The following is an 18,066-nucleotide window of genomic DNA, read 5'->3' as shown; positions in this document are numbered from 1 at the left end:
GAACAAATTATATCACTTAATTTATCAAGTAATCAATTATTAATGTGCAGATTAACGAACAAAAAAGTTTTTGATATATTTTATCAATTTATAAAATATCGAATAGTGGCAAAGAGTGTTTCAATTATCTAGAGAGAACTAATTTATTTAAACATATTCCACGAGAAAAAATAATAATTTTTTACTTATGGTATCGTAATTCAGTATAGTTGCATCTAAGGACTTAAAGTCTTAAAAGAAACAACAAAAAAAGACAGAAGGTTATCGCGTAGCATTCTTTACGATTTATGGAATAAAACAATATAGAATTGTGAAAAATCTAGGACAAATTTACAGCAGAAGCTCACTAATTTACAATAAATTACAATGAGCTAAAAAAGTTAGAAAAACTAGTTCGTAATACTTTTAACGATACGCAGAGGCATTTGATGCTATTCATCATGCTTGTATAATCTGTTTTATATACTCGTGATATGTATGTCGATATACACTCGATATCTGGAATTATTCCCGGTGAAAAATCAAATATAATTATCATGATCTTGCAGCTAATGATTAAAGTTAAATATTGTTGCATAGATTTTACACTCTCGATACATTCATTACATGATAATATTGCATTCCCATAATTTGATATATAATATATTTTATAAATTATTTGAAATATCATTTTTATTTCATCATATATCCACGAAGCCATATTTAATCATAAAATTCGTAAATGTTTAAGTAACGGAATTCTCAGTCTTTAAATTAATCTCGAGCTATATCAATGTCTATCAATTTTTTATTCTTTGCTTTGCATGACAAAATAAATTAAAGAATTCCGTGAATAGTATGTCGAAAAATCTATGTATCATTTTACTTCATTAAATTATTTTTAGCAGTGCAAGTAGTATTAGAAGAGCAAATAATAATCACTGTTAAGTACAGATGATAAGCGGCAAGCACTATAATACCACGAAACGGACGAATCGCTGTGCTGCTAAGTGGTTTAGAATTTGGCGTGAATAATCGTTGGCTACGTTCCGTGTGACATTCCCTACGCTTAATTATGCTTTCCTTGTAGGTTAAACAAAATCGGGAAGAATCCTAATCTAGTGGCTCATCGCGAGGAGGATCTCGGTAGCGAATCAAAAACTATCAATGCCGTGGTAAACGCACTTGCAGAGCAAGCAGCGCATGCCAGCGCCAGCGAGGAATCGGTAAGTAACTCAATCGGCTAGCGACTGTGTGTAACGAGAATTTACAAATAAGAAATGCCGGAAAATTTTCTAAAAATCTAACGATTGTAATCACATACATCTTCTTTTATTTAAAAAAAATATCTCTTTAGAGTTATTATTTTCAATGACTCCTTACACCGTGTTTGAACATGATTATGCTATGATGCTGGTATTATAAAAATATCAAATAACTCTTATAACATGGTCTTTAGTCATCATGCAGAATCTTTTTTTATTTCTTTTAATAATTTAAACCAATTTTTAAATATAGATCATAATTTAGAAACAAGAATCAAAACTTCAAGTTTAAGACAGATAAAATTTTATTTTAAAAAATATATTAAATATACAGGGTGTCCCATTTTAATGTCCCACCCCAAATAACTCTTCAGTATTGAAGTTTCAAGGAAAATGATCTGAATAAAAGTTGTGGGGTTTTAAGTGAGCTACTTTAAGATAACCTTGACTTTGACCTTGACCTCTATTTTCAAGGTCATTTGAAGGTCAACTTGCGTTTTTCAAATGGGAACCCTTATTTTTTATTACACTGTCTTTTTCTATTAGTTAATTTGAACAACTTTTGTCTGAAACATCCTTTTATTTGCCTAATATTTTTGAGATATGTAAGGAAAACTTGACAACTTTTTCAATATTTAACTTACGATATCTCGCTAACTATTTGTCGGAAGAAAAAGTGGTACTAGACTTTCTTGCTTTATTTAGTCTCCAGAATATATTGTTACAATAGCGCTTTGACTTTTGTTAACTTACTGATTTTTGGAAATTTCAAAATCAACAAATTAACAAAAATCAGGACACTATTGTAACAATATATTCTTGAGACTAAATAAAGTCAAAGCAAGAAAGTCTAGTACCACTTTTTCTTCTGACCAATAGTTAGCGAGATATTACAAGTTAAATATTAAAATAGTCATCAAGTTTTCCTCAAATATCTAAAAAAATATTAGGCAAATAGAAAAATGTTCCGAACAAAAATCATTAAAATTAATTAGTAGAAAAAGAAAATATAATAAAAAAATTGGGCTTTCTATTTTAAAAAATTAAGTTGACCTTCATCTGACATCTGACTAAATATACGTTTCAAGGTCAAACCAAGGGTACCATTGTATGTCTGCTTTTAAATCATACAATTTTTATTTAAAACATTTATTTCTGCAACGCATCGTTTTTGAGATATTTCGTATTATCAACTTAAATGGTCCACTCTGTATATGCACGTTCATCTGTCTAACATCTTTATTTTGTATAATAAGTTGCATATTATATCATTAAGATTAATTAATTCTCTTGCATAATATAATATAATGAAATATGCACAAGAGACAGTTTTTAAGTACAGCGTAATTGAAAAGAAATAAACTTATCTACAGCGGGGCGCCTATAGCGCGATATCATCTCATTTTTCTAAATATTAATCATGAACATAATGTATTATTATATATGGATGGATTCGGCATTAAATGTTCTTTAATTTTTTTCCTCATGAAATTTTTTAATTTTGCAAAATTAAAGCGACAGAAAGGAGAGGCTGAAAATTTTGACACTTTTGAAAAGCTGAATATACCATTGCAAACAATATAAAGTACTATAAAACTTTTGTAGGAAACATTTTTTCATATACTTCATACTTTAGAAGATGTTCGCAAAAAATGAAAATGTTAGTTTTTTTTAGGGGCTGTTTCACTCTCTAAACCTGGAGATACGTCGATAAAAACACATGTACCTAATATTTTTTGTTGCTTTATAACATATCCAAAGCCCATCAAAATCGATGGGGAAGAGTTCCGACAGTTTTCTTGTTAGTATTGTAATAACTTTTGGTTCACGATATCTCGGTAAGTATTTGTCGGGAGAAAAAGTGGTATTAGACCTTTCTACTCTGTTTGGTCTCAAGAATATGCTGTTATATATATGATATATATGATAGTACTCTAACTTTAACATGATTTTGAAATTTTGAAAAGTCATATACAGGGTGTCCGGTAATTAGCTGCCAACTCGAAGTGTGAAGGTACATCGGATTGAGACAAACATATAAGTTCCATTCTGTAATTAGTCAAAAGTCAGGTTTCTGTAATTAATAACTCGACAATTATTGTGAATCTTGCAAAACGGTATGGGACTTTTATATTTGTCTGAACCCTACTTTCTACTGAATCTACTTTCACATTTCGGGTTTGCAGCTAATTATCGAACACCCTGTATAATAAAAAATGGGCCAGAGAGACAAATTCCGCAGATTGTCTGCACAGAGACTGAATTCGACAATTAAAATAGTAGCATGAGCATGAGTATACAGGGTGTCTGAGAACTTTGGGACACGGGCTCCGTAGGGACATAAAGCTAAGTGAGAGGAACAAAACAGTCCTCTACCATAATGTGAAAATCGTAATAGTTCTTTAGTAATAACCGCGTAAAATTTGGCGTTTTCCACGCCTATCGCGGCCTATAGACGCTCCGCGGCAAGCTGCGTGTGCGTAGAGGCTGAGCGATAACGCGTCTCGCGCTGACTGTCGCGATGTTTGGCCGCCGTTTGAGCGCCTTTGCCCGCACGACGCGCGACGGTCAGCGCGAGCCGCGCGTTATCGCTCAGCCCCTGCGCACACACGGAGCTTGCCACGGAGCGTCTATAGGCTGCGCTGGGCGTGGAAAATGCCTAACTTTGCGCTGTTATAATTAAAAAAACTATTACGATTTTCACATTACGGCAGAGGACCTTTTTGTTCCTCTCACTCAACTCTATGTCCCTACGGAGCCCGTGTCCCAAAGTTCTGAGACACCCTGTATACTAGTGCATTCCCTTCCCTTATTCTTCGGAGTTACCAACATTTGTAACACATGCGCAGATACATTCTTCGAAACGAGAAAATGAATAAGATATGGCTATTTTTGGTTCAGACTCATCTGACTCACGCATGTCCAAATCTGAAGTCTTTGAAAATTGTTCATACCATATCGAAGATTTCGTGTTTGAGGACTCGTATGTGTGTCAGTGTTGGAAAAATTTTGTGTCATATCGTAGATCACATCCTCTGAGGAACTTAGTGTTGCGTCATGTGAAAAGATACGGCTATTTTGGGTTAGACCCATCTGATTCACACATGTCTAAATCTGGAATCTTTGAATGAGATATTGATACCATGTCGAGGGTTTCGTGTTTGAAATAAGTTATACCTCTGAGAATCTATATATTTTTTCTAGTGGAAAGAATATAAAGTAAAGCATTCCAGAGAGCAGAGTATTCTCTGTAGTTAATAAAGAAATGGAAGACTTCGCCCAAACCGAACGAGAACTGTCGAAGCAATCTACTCGTCTGAATTCGCGAGAAGTTTACGACGTGTGGGTGCAAAAGTGTGACAAGTGTATCAGATGTTTGGAAGAACAAAGTCGAGCAAAACCGTGATTGCTGATCGGCACCGCGCAATCACGGGTGGCTCGTATCGCGCGATTTAAGGGATTGAAAATCTCTGTACAAGAACGCTTCATACACTGGGTGCTGGACATGTATCAAGAGCTGCAGAATTGGACACGGAGTACGAAAACCGCATATCAACCGGCGCGGTTATCAACGCGAACCATATTGAACCTCCTCTTCAATTTCTCCAAGATGCGAAGAGTACCACGGTGCTCGAGCACGTGCGAAGTGCTATGGAAAGACACAATAATCTTAAGGTGAACACTGTGTTCAATGACGAGTTCATCGCGGGTGACAATCATGCGTTCAAAAGCATTAACACGAGAAGCTGAGAACTCTTTTCTGCTTTGGATTTGGAAAAGTGGTTGGCGAGCAACGCGTCATCGAGCTAACCTTAGCATCTTCGGAAGAATTTCAAGAACGTGATAGTAGGTGGGCACTGTTGCGCGGGTACTTGATCTCACAGTCAATGTGAACAATTACATTTCCATTGCATGCGGGGTGCAACATTGAGTTGTCGCACGACATAAAATTAAAAAAAGCAGTGATAAACAGTGATAAGCAGTGCGAACTAAAGACAACGCATGTTTCGCATGGTCAGTGGTCGCAGCATTATATCCGGTTGAAAGAAATGAAAATCAAGAATCTTCATACCCACATTACACCACAATATTTAGTCTGCAAAATATTGAATTTCCAGTGACGATTAAACAAATTACCAAGTTTGGACATCTAAAAAACACATCCATCAACGTTATACACCATTCAAGATAAAAAGAAGCAGGAAGAAGCATGTACGATACGTTCCGATACGTCTCGCCAGTAAGAAGGAAAAGCATGTAAATTTGTTATATGTGCAAGATCTACCGGAGTACAACGCGGGACATTTCGTGTGGATGAAAAATTTGTCACGTCTTGTGAGCTGGCAACTAAGTAAGAAAAAATGCAAGAAATATATATGTGATCGGTAAGGATACAATCTCTCTCTCTCTCTCTCTCTCTCTCTCTCTCTCTCTCTCTCTCTCTCTCTCTCTCTCTCTCTCTCTCTCCTCTCTCCTCTCTCCTCTCTCCTCTCTCCTCTCTCCTCTCTCCTCTCTCCTCTCTCCTCTCTCCTCTCTCCTCTCTCCTCTCTCCTCTCTCCTCTCTCCTCTCTCCTCTCTCCTCTCTCCTCTCTCCTCTCTCCTCTCTCCTCTCTCCTCTCTCCTCTCTCCTCTCTCCTCTCTCCTCTCTCCTCTCTCCTCTCTCCTCTCTCCTCTCTCCTCTCTCCTCTCTCCTCTCTCTCTCTCTCTCTCTTCTCTCTCTCTCTCTCTCTCTCTCTCTCTCCTCTCTCTCCTCTCTCTCTCTCTCTCTCTCTCTCTCTCTCTCTCTCTCTATGAATACAATATAACAAATATAATATAAAAGAAAAACTCGTAATATCCATTTCTTTTTCGTTTCAGTTGTTTGCATTATTTTCATTCCAACGAAAAACTAGAGAATCATACCATAGATTGCAACAAGTTGAATGACTGTGCAATCATCCTGCCAACGGAGGACAAGTGGCTCAGCTTTACCAACCATAGCAGAAGGGAACGGATTCCATTCGTGGTATACGCCGACATGGAATGCATTCTGGAGAAGACGCCAAATGAAGAAAAAAAATCGTATGTGTATCAGCATCATAAAGTACATAGTATAGCTTATTATGTGTGATGTTCCTACGATGAATCTTTACCCGCGTATCAGTGTCGTCGCGATCCGAATTGCATTTTGTGGTTCGTCGAGGAACTTAAACAATTGGCGCATCATATTAAAGTTATTTTGTATAATAATAATACCTCTATGGAAATTTTATCACAAGAACAGTGTGCAGCATTTTATTGCGCAACGCACTGTCATGCGAAAAATGTATGCGAAAAATCACTCACGGTGGGAGATATACGTGTACGCGATCATTGCCATTTAACCGGACAATACACAGCGGTTCTGCATATTTCAACTGTAATTTAGATTATAAAGATTCCTATTGCCTATGCCGATAGTTTTTCATAATTTATCAGGTTATGATACTCATTTTATTATCAAGGAAGTAGCCACCGCGTTCGAGGGCTCCATTGATGTACTACCAATAACGAAAGAGAAATATATTTCATTTACCAAACATATTAAAGATACAAGTAAAACGAGTAAAACATCAGACTGGCGAAATCATATTAAATCATATTAAATGCGGTTCCTCGATTTGTACAAATTTGTACAAATCAGCACCAGTCTCGACAAATTAGTGTCGTTTCTCACTAGAGACAAATTAAAAATTGTTCAATCCGAATTTAAAAACTTATCCAACAAAGATTTTGATTTATTAATGCAAAAAGGTGTCTTTCCGTGCGAATATGCCAAATGGATTGCAATGCCAAACTGCAGGATCAATGTTTATCGCCGCGCGAGTTATTCTATAGTTCGTTGACAGATGATATGGTATCTGAGAACGATTACACGCACGCTGTGAACGCATTTTCAGGGTATTTTTAATATTTTTATTATTTTTTATAGGACAAAAATATAATGCATATATATACAATAATATCTGTGTTTAAATATAAGAAATAACAAGAATAAACATTATAATTATTTATTATAAAATTGAATTTTAATCCCATGTGTGCGTGCGTGAGTGTGTACGCGCGCGCGCGCATGTGTGTATGTGTGTGTTTTTAATAGTGTGTACTGTCTCCTCTAATATTTAACAATTTTTCCATTCGTTGGGGCATACTGTAAACCAAATTTCTGAATTCCTCTTGCTTTACATTGTTCCACTCCTTTTGCAAAGCGTTGCGAAGTGTTGCTAGCGAAGTGTTTGAGCATTATGTTTTCTTACTTTTCGTTTCAGCATGTCTTATAAATGCTTGATAAGATTCATATCCAAACTCATAGTAGACCACGCCATTCGTTGTATGTTTATTCCAGAAAATCGGTTACTGTACTTGCGACGTATAGTCTCACATTATCTTGCATCAATAAAAAGTTTTCTCCAATAAATTCCTTGCAAGACGCAATGTACGGAATGATAACATCTCCAATGAAAACATAGGGATCCATATTACGCTCAAGAAAATGAGATGTGTATAAGCGTTTGCTGATATTACGGCCCAAAATCATAATGGATCCAATATTAATATTCTCTCTTCTAATATTCTATTTTCATGATGCATTCTCCAGCAAACCATTCTCCAGAACGACAATACACCCGTTGACATCCATCGGGCACTCTAAGGCAAAATATTGATTCCTTCGTGAATAATATACGACTCTAATCATAAATATTTCAATTTTGATGCTCTATTGCAAAATTCAATTAAGTTTCACGATACTGATGTTTTAAAGCTGGCACTAAGACTGGTCTTCGACATTGAAGGTTTCTTTCCGAAAACCTTCGTCGAATAGTGCCGTTGCTCACCTTTACACCAACTTCTTGCAGATTATTTTTTATTTCGACTGATGTAATATGCCGGTTTCTTTATGCTGATACAACTATATACTGGTCATCTTGTGTTGCAAAGCTCGACTTTAGTGAAAACCCGAATTTTTTATTATATTATCTTTTTCTATCACTTAATTTGAACAACTTTTGTCTGAAACATTTTTTTATTTGCCTAATATTTTTTGAGATATTTAAGGATAACTTGGTAACTTTTTCAATATTTAACTTATGATATCCCACTAACTGTTTGTCGGAAGAAAAAATGGTACTAAACTTTTTTTTTACTTTACTTGGTCTCAATAATATATTGTTACAATAGCGCCCTTTTGTTAATTTGATGATTTTGAAATTTCTAAAAATCGATAAGTTAACAAAAGTTAGGGCACTGTTGTAACAGTACATTCTTGAGACCAAATAGAATAAAAAAGTCTAATAGTACTTTTTCTTCTGAAAAATGCCGGGATATCGTAAGTGAAATATTGAAAAAGTTACCAAATTTTCCTTACATATCTCAAAAACTATTAAGCAAATGAAAAAATATTTCAGACAAATTTATTCAAATTAATTGGTAGAAAAAGGTGATAAAATGAAAAATTCGGCTTTCCATTTAACCCTTGTTGTGCGCTACTTTTGTAGAATCGCATAATAGTCATACTGGAGTTTCTTGCGACCCCAATTACAAAAATGCGTACTGCAATGAAACTATTATTTTTTTGAACTGAGAAAAATTCCAGGATATATTTCAAATATATTTTTAAATGATAGCATAATTTTTGTAAATAAAATTTGATCTCAAAAGGAAAAATAATTTATAAAGCAAAAAAATATGAAAAATTACTTTTTTACAATATTTAAAATATTATAGCGAACGTAATTTTTAATATTTTTCGCTAAAAACTCTCAAGATATGTCACTTTAAGAAAAAAATTAATACAATAGTAGGACTTTCAAAAAACTTTCTCCAGATTTTATCAATACCCTCAAACAACTTGTAACGTAAAGGAGGTACTAAAAAATGTTTACAACAAAAGTTGTAGGGGTTAAAGAAGGTCGCCCACTGATGACCCTGACTTCGATCTTCAGATCAAATTTTAGGGTCATTTCAAGGTCTATATCATTTTTTCAAGTGAAAACCTCCAATTTTGGAGGATACCAGAAATGGCAACTGCAGAAATTTACTTAATTCTGATATTAAAATAAGAATTTATGTATTTTTCATCTTACTTTTAGCGTTACCCAGGAACAACGACGTGGACGTAATAGGTTCATATTCCCTTTAGGTTGCTTTATTAACGTGAGTCCACTAGCCTCTCATGTATCGGGGTGCTTTATTGGATAATCGCAAGTACTGTAAGAACGGGCGCGTTATTTTCACCGTAATCATGACAAGGACGTTCGCGAACTAGATGTACATTACGAGCCCTTGCAATAAGATCTCGTATCGTGGTATTATTGGGATGACGTCTGTTTGGATAACGTTGTGCAATTTTTTTCTGCAATTCTCCATTACTATTTCAATGTACCAGGAACATAATGTATCAGAATTAAGTAAATTTCCGCAGTTGTCATTTCTGGTGTCAAAATTGGAGGTTTCCACTTGAAAAAATCACATAGACCTTGAAGTGACAATAAAATTTGATCTGAAGGTCGAAGTCAAGGTCATCAGTGGGCGACCTCCTTTCCTTTCTTTTTATCACGGTGGGGAAATCCTCATGGATACCCTCGACCCTTGGGGAGGTCGAGGGTTATGTTGGACCCTTACCGGCTAAAATCCCACCGGGGTGTCTACCAATCGGGTGCTTAAGGGTCTTAAAAAACTGCGCAGGCACTCCCTCACCGACACCCCGATCCTGGGGCTCTAATGGAGCCCCTCACCCAAGTGCCGCGCCCCCTTCCACAAAGGGAGTCGGGGGCGCGGCGTCCCGGCCGGTCGCCTGACCGAATTGGCCTCCTGGTTCCTAATTGGAGAGAGGGGACACCCACCCTCTCTCCTAGCCCCCCTCTTTAGCCGAGGGGGGCGGGGGAGTGGGGCCCGTCCCCAAACGGGCCTCCATTCCCTCCTTACCTATCCTCAGCGACGCACAGGGGGAGGCGGGCTTTTACGCTCGTCGCACCCCCCCCTGCGCAGACGGAGGCGGGCCCGGGGCAGCCGAGGAGGCTCCCAACGAATCGGGGGCGGCTCCTCGGCCGGCGCCACCTCGGGCCCACACCTCCTTTAACCTCTATAACTTTTGTTGTAAACATTTTTTAGTACCTCCTTCACGTTACAAGTTGTTTGAGGGTATTGATAAAAATACATATTCGGCTTTAAAATAACCTTTAAATGTTATGGGACTCCTATCATAATTTAGTTATTTGAACGTAAAATTTTTCGCTCTCTTCATTTCTGGAGTCAAAAATAGTGGTTCCTATTTGAAAAATCAAAGTTGACCTTCAGATAACTTTGAAAATTGACCTCAAGGTCAAAGTTAAGGTCATCAGTGTATGTCCCCCATTGATCCCTACAATTTCTATTTGTAACATGTTTCGCGATCTGGCTTACCTGACGAAATATTTCCGATTGTCTATTAAAATGGACCACCCTATATAATAAATTACAAAGTAGAACGTTTTTGGTTCAGCTAACGAAAGGATTAAATTTTATGCAACTACCGATTTTTTCTTAACTAAATTTTTTCTAAATTTTAAATTTAACAACCACTCTAATATTTATCAGTAACTAAATAAACATTACTCTGTAAAACCGATGATTTTAGGTACACAGCATGGAGCTCAGAACGCTGCCGGCTTGTCTCTTGCCCAGACCAAAGTCCGAAAACAATTTTGCGAGCCAAGAACTTACGAGAGAAGGACGGAGGATCTTCCACAAAAGCGACACATTCCATAAGGATTCGTATCAATGACGACACTCCTTTTACTAGCGTACGCAGAGATATTAACGGCTCCATGTCGAAATAATATTAGGATTTGTTTCGTTGATAGGACAAGTTGGTGGTTTTGCATCCTGCGCTTAGACGATCCTGTAGCAATGGTCTATACATAGATACCGGTCATGCCAATAGCCCGTTAGCAATCAATTTACAGCACTTTCTTATATTAACTTATATGTTCGTCTAGGACTGCAAAACTGCCAAAACAAACGAGTCCTTACAAGCTCCAACCGTGATATATAAGCATATAAATCTATGAAAAATTTCGCTCAAAAAAAAAATAACACATTTACCGCTACATATTATATATAATTAATAATATATAAAAAAACATCGATACACAAATTATATATTACATAAGATTTTTTGCGAAAGGAAGATTAAATTTGGAAAAACCAAATAGAGAAATTTCACGCTTTATCTTTCCAACTTTATTTGACTTTTTTTAGATCGTAACAATGGAACGTAACGTTTCACACTACTCTTTTCTTCTATCACGAAAAAAAAGTTTAAATCTTTTCCCAAAGTAAGGTAAAAAAAGAAGAGGATTGTATCCCGGTTGGAGAACATGGAGCCATATTTTACGCTGTGTCTCTTCATTGAAAATAATCGCAGCGTCACATCAGATGCAATATTAAAGGACAGATAGACGCAGCGAAGAATGAAGATCTCAAAGACGACGAAGAGCAGGCCTAGAAATATATAAAAAATATATAGCTCTCATCGCGTGAACAAAACAAAAATAGGTATAATCTTAAATAACAATATAATGATGCGTAATTCTCTGTGATTTTGCAAATTGACGTTTCGCATCTTAGGGAAGAAAAAAGATCTATATGAAAAATTAGGATGTTCTTTTTTTAAGGCAACAACTAACATAGAGAATCGTATGTTGTAAGACCAGAGTATATCAATTAAGTTAACATGATTCATTTTTAGCTTCGTACTGCGATAGGATCGCGTATATAATAAATAAAATGAATACTAACGCGTAATAATTCTTGCTGAAAACATAAGAAAAAAAAATGAAAAAATGAAAAAGGATAGATTCACGAAAAATGGATCACTCTTCTTAGGAAAAGCTTTTTCTGTTTTTGCAGATGCGAAATAAATTTGAGTTCGAAACTCGCTGATTTATTAAATTAATCATTATTTTGCTATATTTTAATTTGCTTCAAGATCATAATAACTGAAGCCGAGTAATGAATATACCCAGCAAACACAATGTTGCATGTAACGTGCATGTTAGTTGTAATTTCCTATTCAACAATATAACTGTTATATAACACATGTGTTTTTCCTATTCAACAATATAACTGTCATATAACACATGTGTTATATAACAGTTATATTGTTGAGTAGGAAATTACAACTAACATGTACGTTACATATAATATTGTGTTTACTGAGTATATTGTAACTGGGTATCGGATATATTCGACAGACCGTCCTGATGTATAAATAGGATCGGTAAGAAGTATTATGGCCATATGTTTGAGAGAATTTGCAGACGAATTTAGACAGAGAACAAGAAAGAGGAGATGTAGAGTTGCGAATTAGGATTATACGGATTAGCTGGTTCAACAAATGCTACCGAAGGTCCGAAGGCTGTGTTTTCTTGTTGAGAGTTCTTCGGGCCGTTATGGTTATATGTCAATGGATGAATATTAAGTGAAATGCAAGCAAAATATCTTTTTACGAGACGTAAACAAAAACGCGATGTACTATAAAAGAAGATGAATATTATGTAATAAATCATTATTATTGTTACGATTATTACTTGCAATGATTACTACACCACTACCACATAATTAGGTAACTAAATACATAATAAGAATATGTGCGCGCGCGCGCGTGTGTGTGTGTGTGTGTGTGTGTGTATAATACATACATATTATATAAATATATATATATATATAAAATACTATGCACATAGAAAGAGAGGAAGAAAAAGAGGGAGAGAGAGGCAAAGAGGCAGGGAGAAAGAAAGAAAGAGAGAGAGAGAGAGAGAGAGAGAGAGAGAGAGAGAGAGAGAGAGAGAGAGAGAGAGAGAGAAAGGTTATATATAAATATCGCGTTGCAAGATAATTATGTAATATTCAATTACATGCGAAGTTGTTTGACACTGACTAAACCAATATTTACAAGTAGTTTATATGTAATTATTTCCCCCCCTAAAATTTCATCAAATTATATTCTGTTTAAAAAGCGTTTTATAATCATCTATAAAATATACCGATTAATAGATTTTATTTTATGTATTTTATACCAATTACTAATTGGAATTGAACAAAATATTCTCTTATTTTCAAGTACCTTTTAAGAAAAATATATTCCATGAAAATCAAATTTGTGAGACATATTTACATGCTATATACTGTCTAACAATCAAAACTTCCTTTTTAATTTTCCAATCTAAAGAGCAAACAGATAAATTTACAACAACGAGTTTCTATATAAAAAATTATAATACAACAAATATGATTTTATGTAAGAATAGCTTAAAAAATGAAAGTTCTTTTCTGTCGGAACCTATCAGTGCGTATAAATTAATGAATTTTATACAAATTCAATCCTCTCTATGCTCTTTAGAATTACTAAAGGAACGTTTTTACATTATTACTAATAATATACATGCAATTGAATATATGCAATTGAACACAACAAATGTCACTCGCCTTTATCTTAAATTCACAATTGCTAATATTTTTTTCGAATTAAAAATATAAACTGATTATCTATATACATTTCTTTTTTTTACGCGAGTAGACTCCATTAGTGAATGAAAGAATTAAGCTGATGGTTTTATTTTTTCTTATTGATACGTGCATATACATTTTTGCAAACACATGTACATACATTTACTCTATATAAAAATTCAAAAGTTTCACACACACACACACAAAAATACACACATTTCATACATATACATACAGAGTGCCTGATACATTATGTATATCCCGCCCGTATGCAGAGCGAAACTCATTAAACCAAATAAAAGTTCTTTACCATTTTTCAAACAGGCAAGTGCATATGATATAATGGAACGTGTTTTTTAGACTCGTCTAAAATGAATTCTTATCTAAGATATCTGAATTAACTGACAATCTCAGAATAACAATGGGTGATGTATAATATTTAACAATATTATAATATACGCTTCCATTGTCTAGAATTATACACCGCAAAGAATATTAAATTCAGACATCGTGGACGAAACTTCATTTTGAACGAGACTAAAGAACTCATCCTACTACATCACCTGCACTCATTTGTGAATTTTCTTTAATTAATAATTAGAAATCTTACGTGATTTATTGCAAAATAGTAAGGGATCTTTTTACTCAATTTGATAAACTTTACATGCATATGAACGAATTTGCGTGATGAGTTAGAAATACTCAGTGTATAAAAATAATCCAGAATGAAATGTACACATAAAAGAGAACAAAAGAGAGAGAGAGAGGGAAAGGGAGAGGGAGAGGGAGAGAAAGAAAGAGAAAAAGAGAATATGAGAGAGAGAGAGAGAGAGAGCTGGTACATGTATGTACATATAGGATGTTAGAAAAGTCTGGAAACGGTCAAATATCTCGAAAACGAAACGTTTCTGACAAAAATGTTTCCAACCAAAGTTGTAGGGTTTTAAAAGTTCTATTGAATGATCATATTTATTTGATCTTGAGTGGAGGGGTTAAGGCGAGGTAAAGGCCAACATGATTTTTTTAAACAGAACACCCCATTTTTTATCACACAATGTCAAAGATGACAGCATTTCCGAAACACTACTTGATAACCTATGTTTGTTGTGAATTGTCTGAGTTATTAGAATTTACGGTGCCGCTAGCATTAATATATTATCTAGGATGTACCGCGTGAAGGTTGCATGGTCGGACCCCTGTGTGTTGTGTGTTTCTGCGTGTGTGTGTGTGTCAACAGAGATAAGGACCCCGCGGTTCGTCACTCCCGCAATATTTAATGACTCCAAACCCTCTCTGCTGTGTGTGTGTGTGTGTGTGTGTGTGTGTGTGTGTGTGTGTGCGTGCGTGCGTGCGTGCGTGTGCGTGTGCGTGTGCGTGTGCGTGTGTGTGTGTGTGCGCGCGCGTGCGTGTGTGTGTGTGTTTGTGAAAGTAAGAAGAAAAAGGAAATCAATCTATTTTTCATGTTGAAGACATAATTTTTGGCATTATATTACACATTTCCATATATGTCATTCTAAACATGTTATATATAAATCGCATAATAACCACATGAAAGAAGAATCGATGCATACAAAAGATTGGGGCGTTTTAATAATAAAGTAGTCATAGACCGCATGATCAACATTTTTATAAAATAATCTATGTAAATAGTCTAAGATTAATCTCCTGGTTTGGAACTAAAAAAGTATGCATTACCTTACATACATGTACACATATATACGCACGCACACGGCACATGTGTGTGTGAGTGTGTGTGCGCGCGCGTGTATGTGTGAGAAAGACAAAACAAGCTGTACTTTTATTATGGCTGCTAGATATTATTATTTAGCTAGTATCTATTTATATCAATGAAAAGAAAAAAAAAAGTTGCGGCAAAAGGAAATATTTAAATTAGTACTTTATTCGCACCACATATGCAAAACATTATATGCACATACAAATGTACATGAGACAAATATGTAGAACATTCTATGAAAAATTGAAAAACTAACATTTAGAATTAAATAGAGATCACTTGACTATATGAGACATATGAACTTTAATTCCATAATTGCTAACAGACAAGAGTGAGAAATTATTAAATTAAGAAAGAAAAAAAAAGAAAGAAATAAATAGTCTTTTGTAGTATAAAACAATTTGAATTTAATCAAAACAAATGCAAAGGATCCAGAAATCAGAAATAGATCGCAACACATCTACTTTGACATAAATTACATAAAAAAAGTTTAAAAATCAAAACAAAACCGACAAGCCTATATTAGGTATAAAAAATAACGAGCACTAAATCGTGAAAACATACACGTAGTGGTACATAAAAGTCACTCAAGATCGATCAAAGCATGGCAATTTGGCTGAGATGATGATGGATAGAGCACATAAAATAGGACACATTTGCGATAGATCATGAACGTGTTTTATATCTCACATATCAATCGTTACATACTATTACATATTTTCATTACTATTCATTACTATTACATAATTTCATTCTAAAAGACGTCGTGAAAGTATACATAAAGCTGCGAATTATTTCCAAAGTGCACTGGATCGAATTTTCAAATCGCAATCATACTTTAAAAAATGTTTTAAGGATATCTTAAGGATTATTAATTAATACTATAAGTTTTTACAAAATTTTACAAAATTTATCTTTTACAAAATTTATCTATATATCTTGATGATACATCTACATGATTTTATATTTACACGATTGAAACGCAATATATTCATTTATTATTTATTATCATTAATTATTGTTCTAACATATACGATGAAAGATCGTTTTTTACCAATTTATTTTCCTTACGCACGAAATTTATAAAATTTTCGTTTCCGGTTTCAAGATAATTGAAAGTTATAAAAAATATATTTTATAAAGTTATATGTGATTATCAAAAATTAAATAAAATACTATTTTAAGCAATTCGCGCACGTGCGCGTATTGTCAAGTGTTCTCAATAGCTTTCGCATGGTGACACATGGTATGCAAACAGTTACAGATTTCAGTGAAACATATATCATATTTATACAATGTTTGATTGATACGTGCTGTCGTGTATAGTGTGTATTTAATGTTGAGCAGAGCAACTACTAAATATCGTTACGTAAGAACATTGCTTTTCCAACTACAGATATATTAATTAATTACCTAACATCCACGTGTCATATCTGTTTTTCTATTGTTCGGAAATCAAATGTGATTAATACAACGAACAGTGCGAATATCAAAAAGCATACAGTATTTTAATTAATCTTAAATAGAAACATATAATATTATAGATCCCCTCTTTTAATAACACTCTTTTAATAACACTCGGATACAATGGTGCTATCATATGTCGTTTTATAGAGAAGTTGTAAATGGCGATTGGCGAAATTTTATGAGCTAAAATAACATTATTTCTTCACTAGATTATATGTGTCCTGTAATTATTAAAAGGTTGTCTCTTTTACCTCTCTCTCTCTTTCTCTCTCTCTCTCTCTCTCTCTCTCTCTCTCTCTCCCCCCCCCTCTCTCTCTCTCTCTCTTATTAAATAAAAGAAATACACGTTGTGAAAAGTTTTCAGATCCAATTTTAAAAGAACGGAATGTGGCTCAAAATAAAGTTTCTATAATAGATTGATCACTATTATGAACTATTTGAGGTCATTTATTAAAGTATGTATAGTGATCGATGTAATTTTAATATTTTATGCAACTAAGTTGTTAGAATATTTTGAGTTTATAAAATATTGATTTATTATTCATTGATTATTCAAAATATCTTGTAAAAAAAAAAAAACATTTATCACAGTGGTAGTTTTATGTTAATGTCTAGAAGGAAATTCATATAATTCGAAATTACTAATAACTTTGTATTGAATATTATGCTGGTCTGTGTATTTGGCCTCTGCTACAGGATTAAGTATGTCTTTTGTAAATAAGGGCTTTTTAAATGGTATTATGAAGAGATTTGTATCTTCTATTTAAAAAAGAGAAAAACCTACAGTAGAATATAATATTATAAAAAATAAAGATTTGACAAAATATTATATGAATTTCGCAATTTTTTCAACAAGTATTTGATTCAAGTATTTACACAAGTATTCGAGAATATTACTATTGGGGAAGTACTCAACCAACCATAGTAGTTTCCATCAGCACCTCTGATAACTGCAGTTGTAAAAACTCAAAATAACAGTCTAAAAATCGTTTTAAAAAGTTCTACTTTTCTAAAATATCATGTGATTTTACAATATTTTTTACATGTTCATATTACTTGACAGGCTGTGCTAGCAACGAATATCACAAAGACAAATATCACTTATCGTTGAAA

The 18,066-nt window shown here is 34.3% G+C and overlaps 1 protein-coding gene across 9 annotated transcripts in view; it reads left to right on the top strand.

Annotated features, from left to right (window-relative positions):
- Positions 1-18,066, top strand: part of Ih (hyperpolarization activated cyclic nucleotide gated potassium channel Ih) — a 215,757-nt gene that overhangs the window by 177,158 nt on the left and 20,533 nt on the right. For 8 of the 9 annotated variants that reach the window (XM_025296915.1, XM_025296917.1, XM_019843755.2 and 5 more), the window contains 2 exons: positions 1,070-1,205; positions 10,879-11,191. In XM_025296915.1, coding sequence (XP_025152700.1) covers positions 1,070-1,205; positions 10,879-11,025 — 283 coding nt within the window. In that variant the 3' untranslated portion in view covers positions 11,026-11,191. Of the gene's footprint in view, positions 1-1,069; positions 1,206-10,878; positions 11,192-18,066 lie in introns of those variants that run through there. The other variant, XM_025296918.1, reaches the window with a different exon arrangement.

This window comes from Harpegnathos saltator, unplaced genomic scaffold (assembly GCF_003227715.2).
Source record: "Harpegnathos saltator strain DR-91 unplaced genomic scaffold, Hsal_v8.6 scaffold160, whole genome shotgun sequence".
NCBI classification, from domain to species: domain Eukaryota; kingdom Metazoa; phylum Arthropoda; class Insecta; order Hymenoptera; family Formicidae; genus Harpegnathos; species Harpegnathos saltator.
The sequence above is the reverse complement of the archived record's forward strand: the minus strand, read 5'-3'. Positions and strand labels throughout refer to the sequence as shown.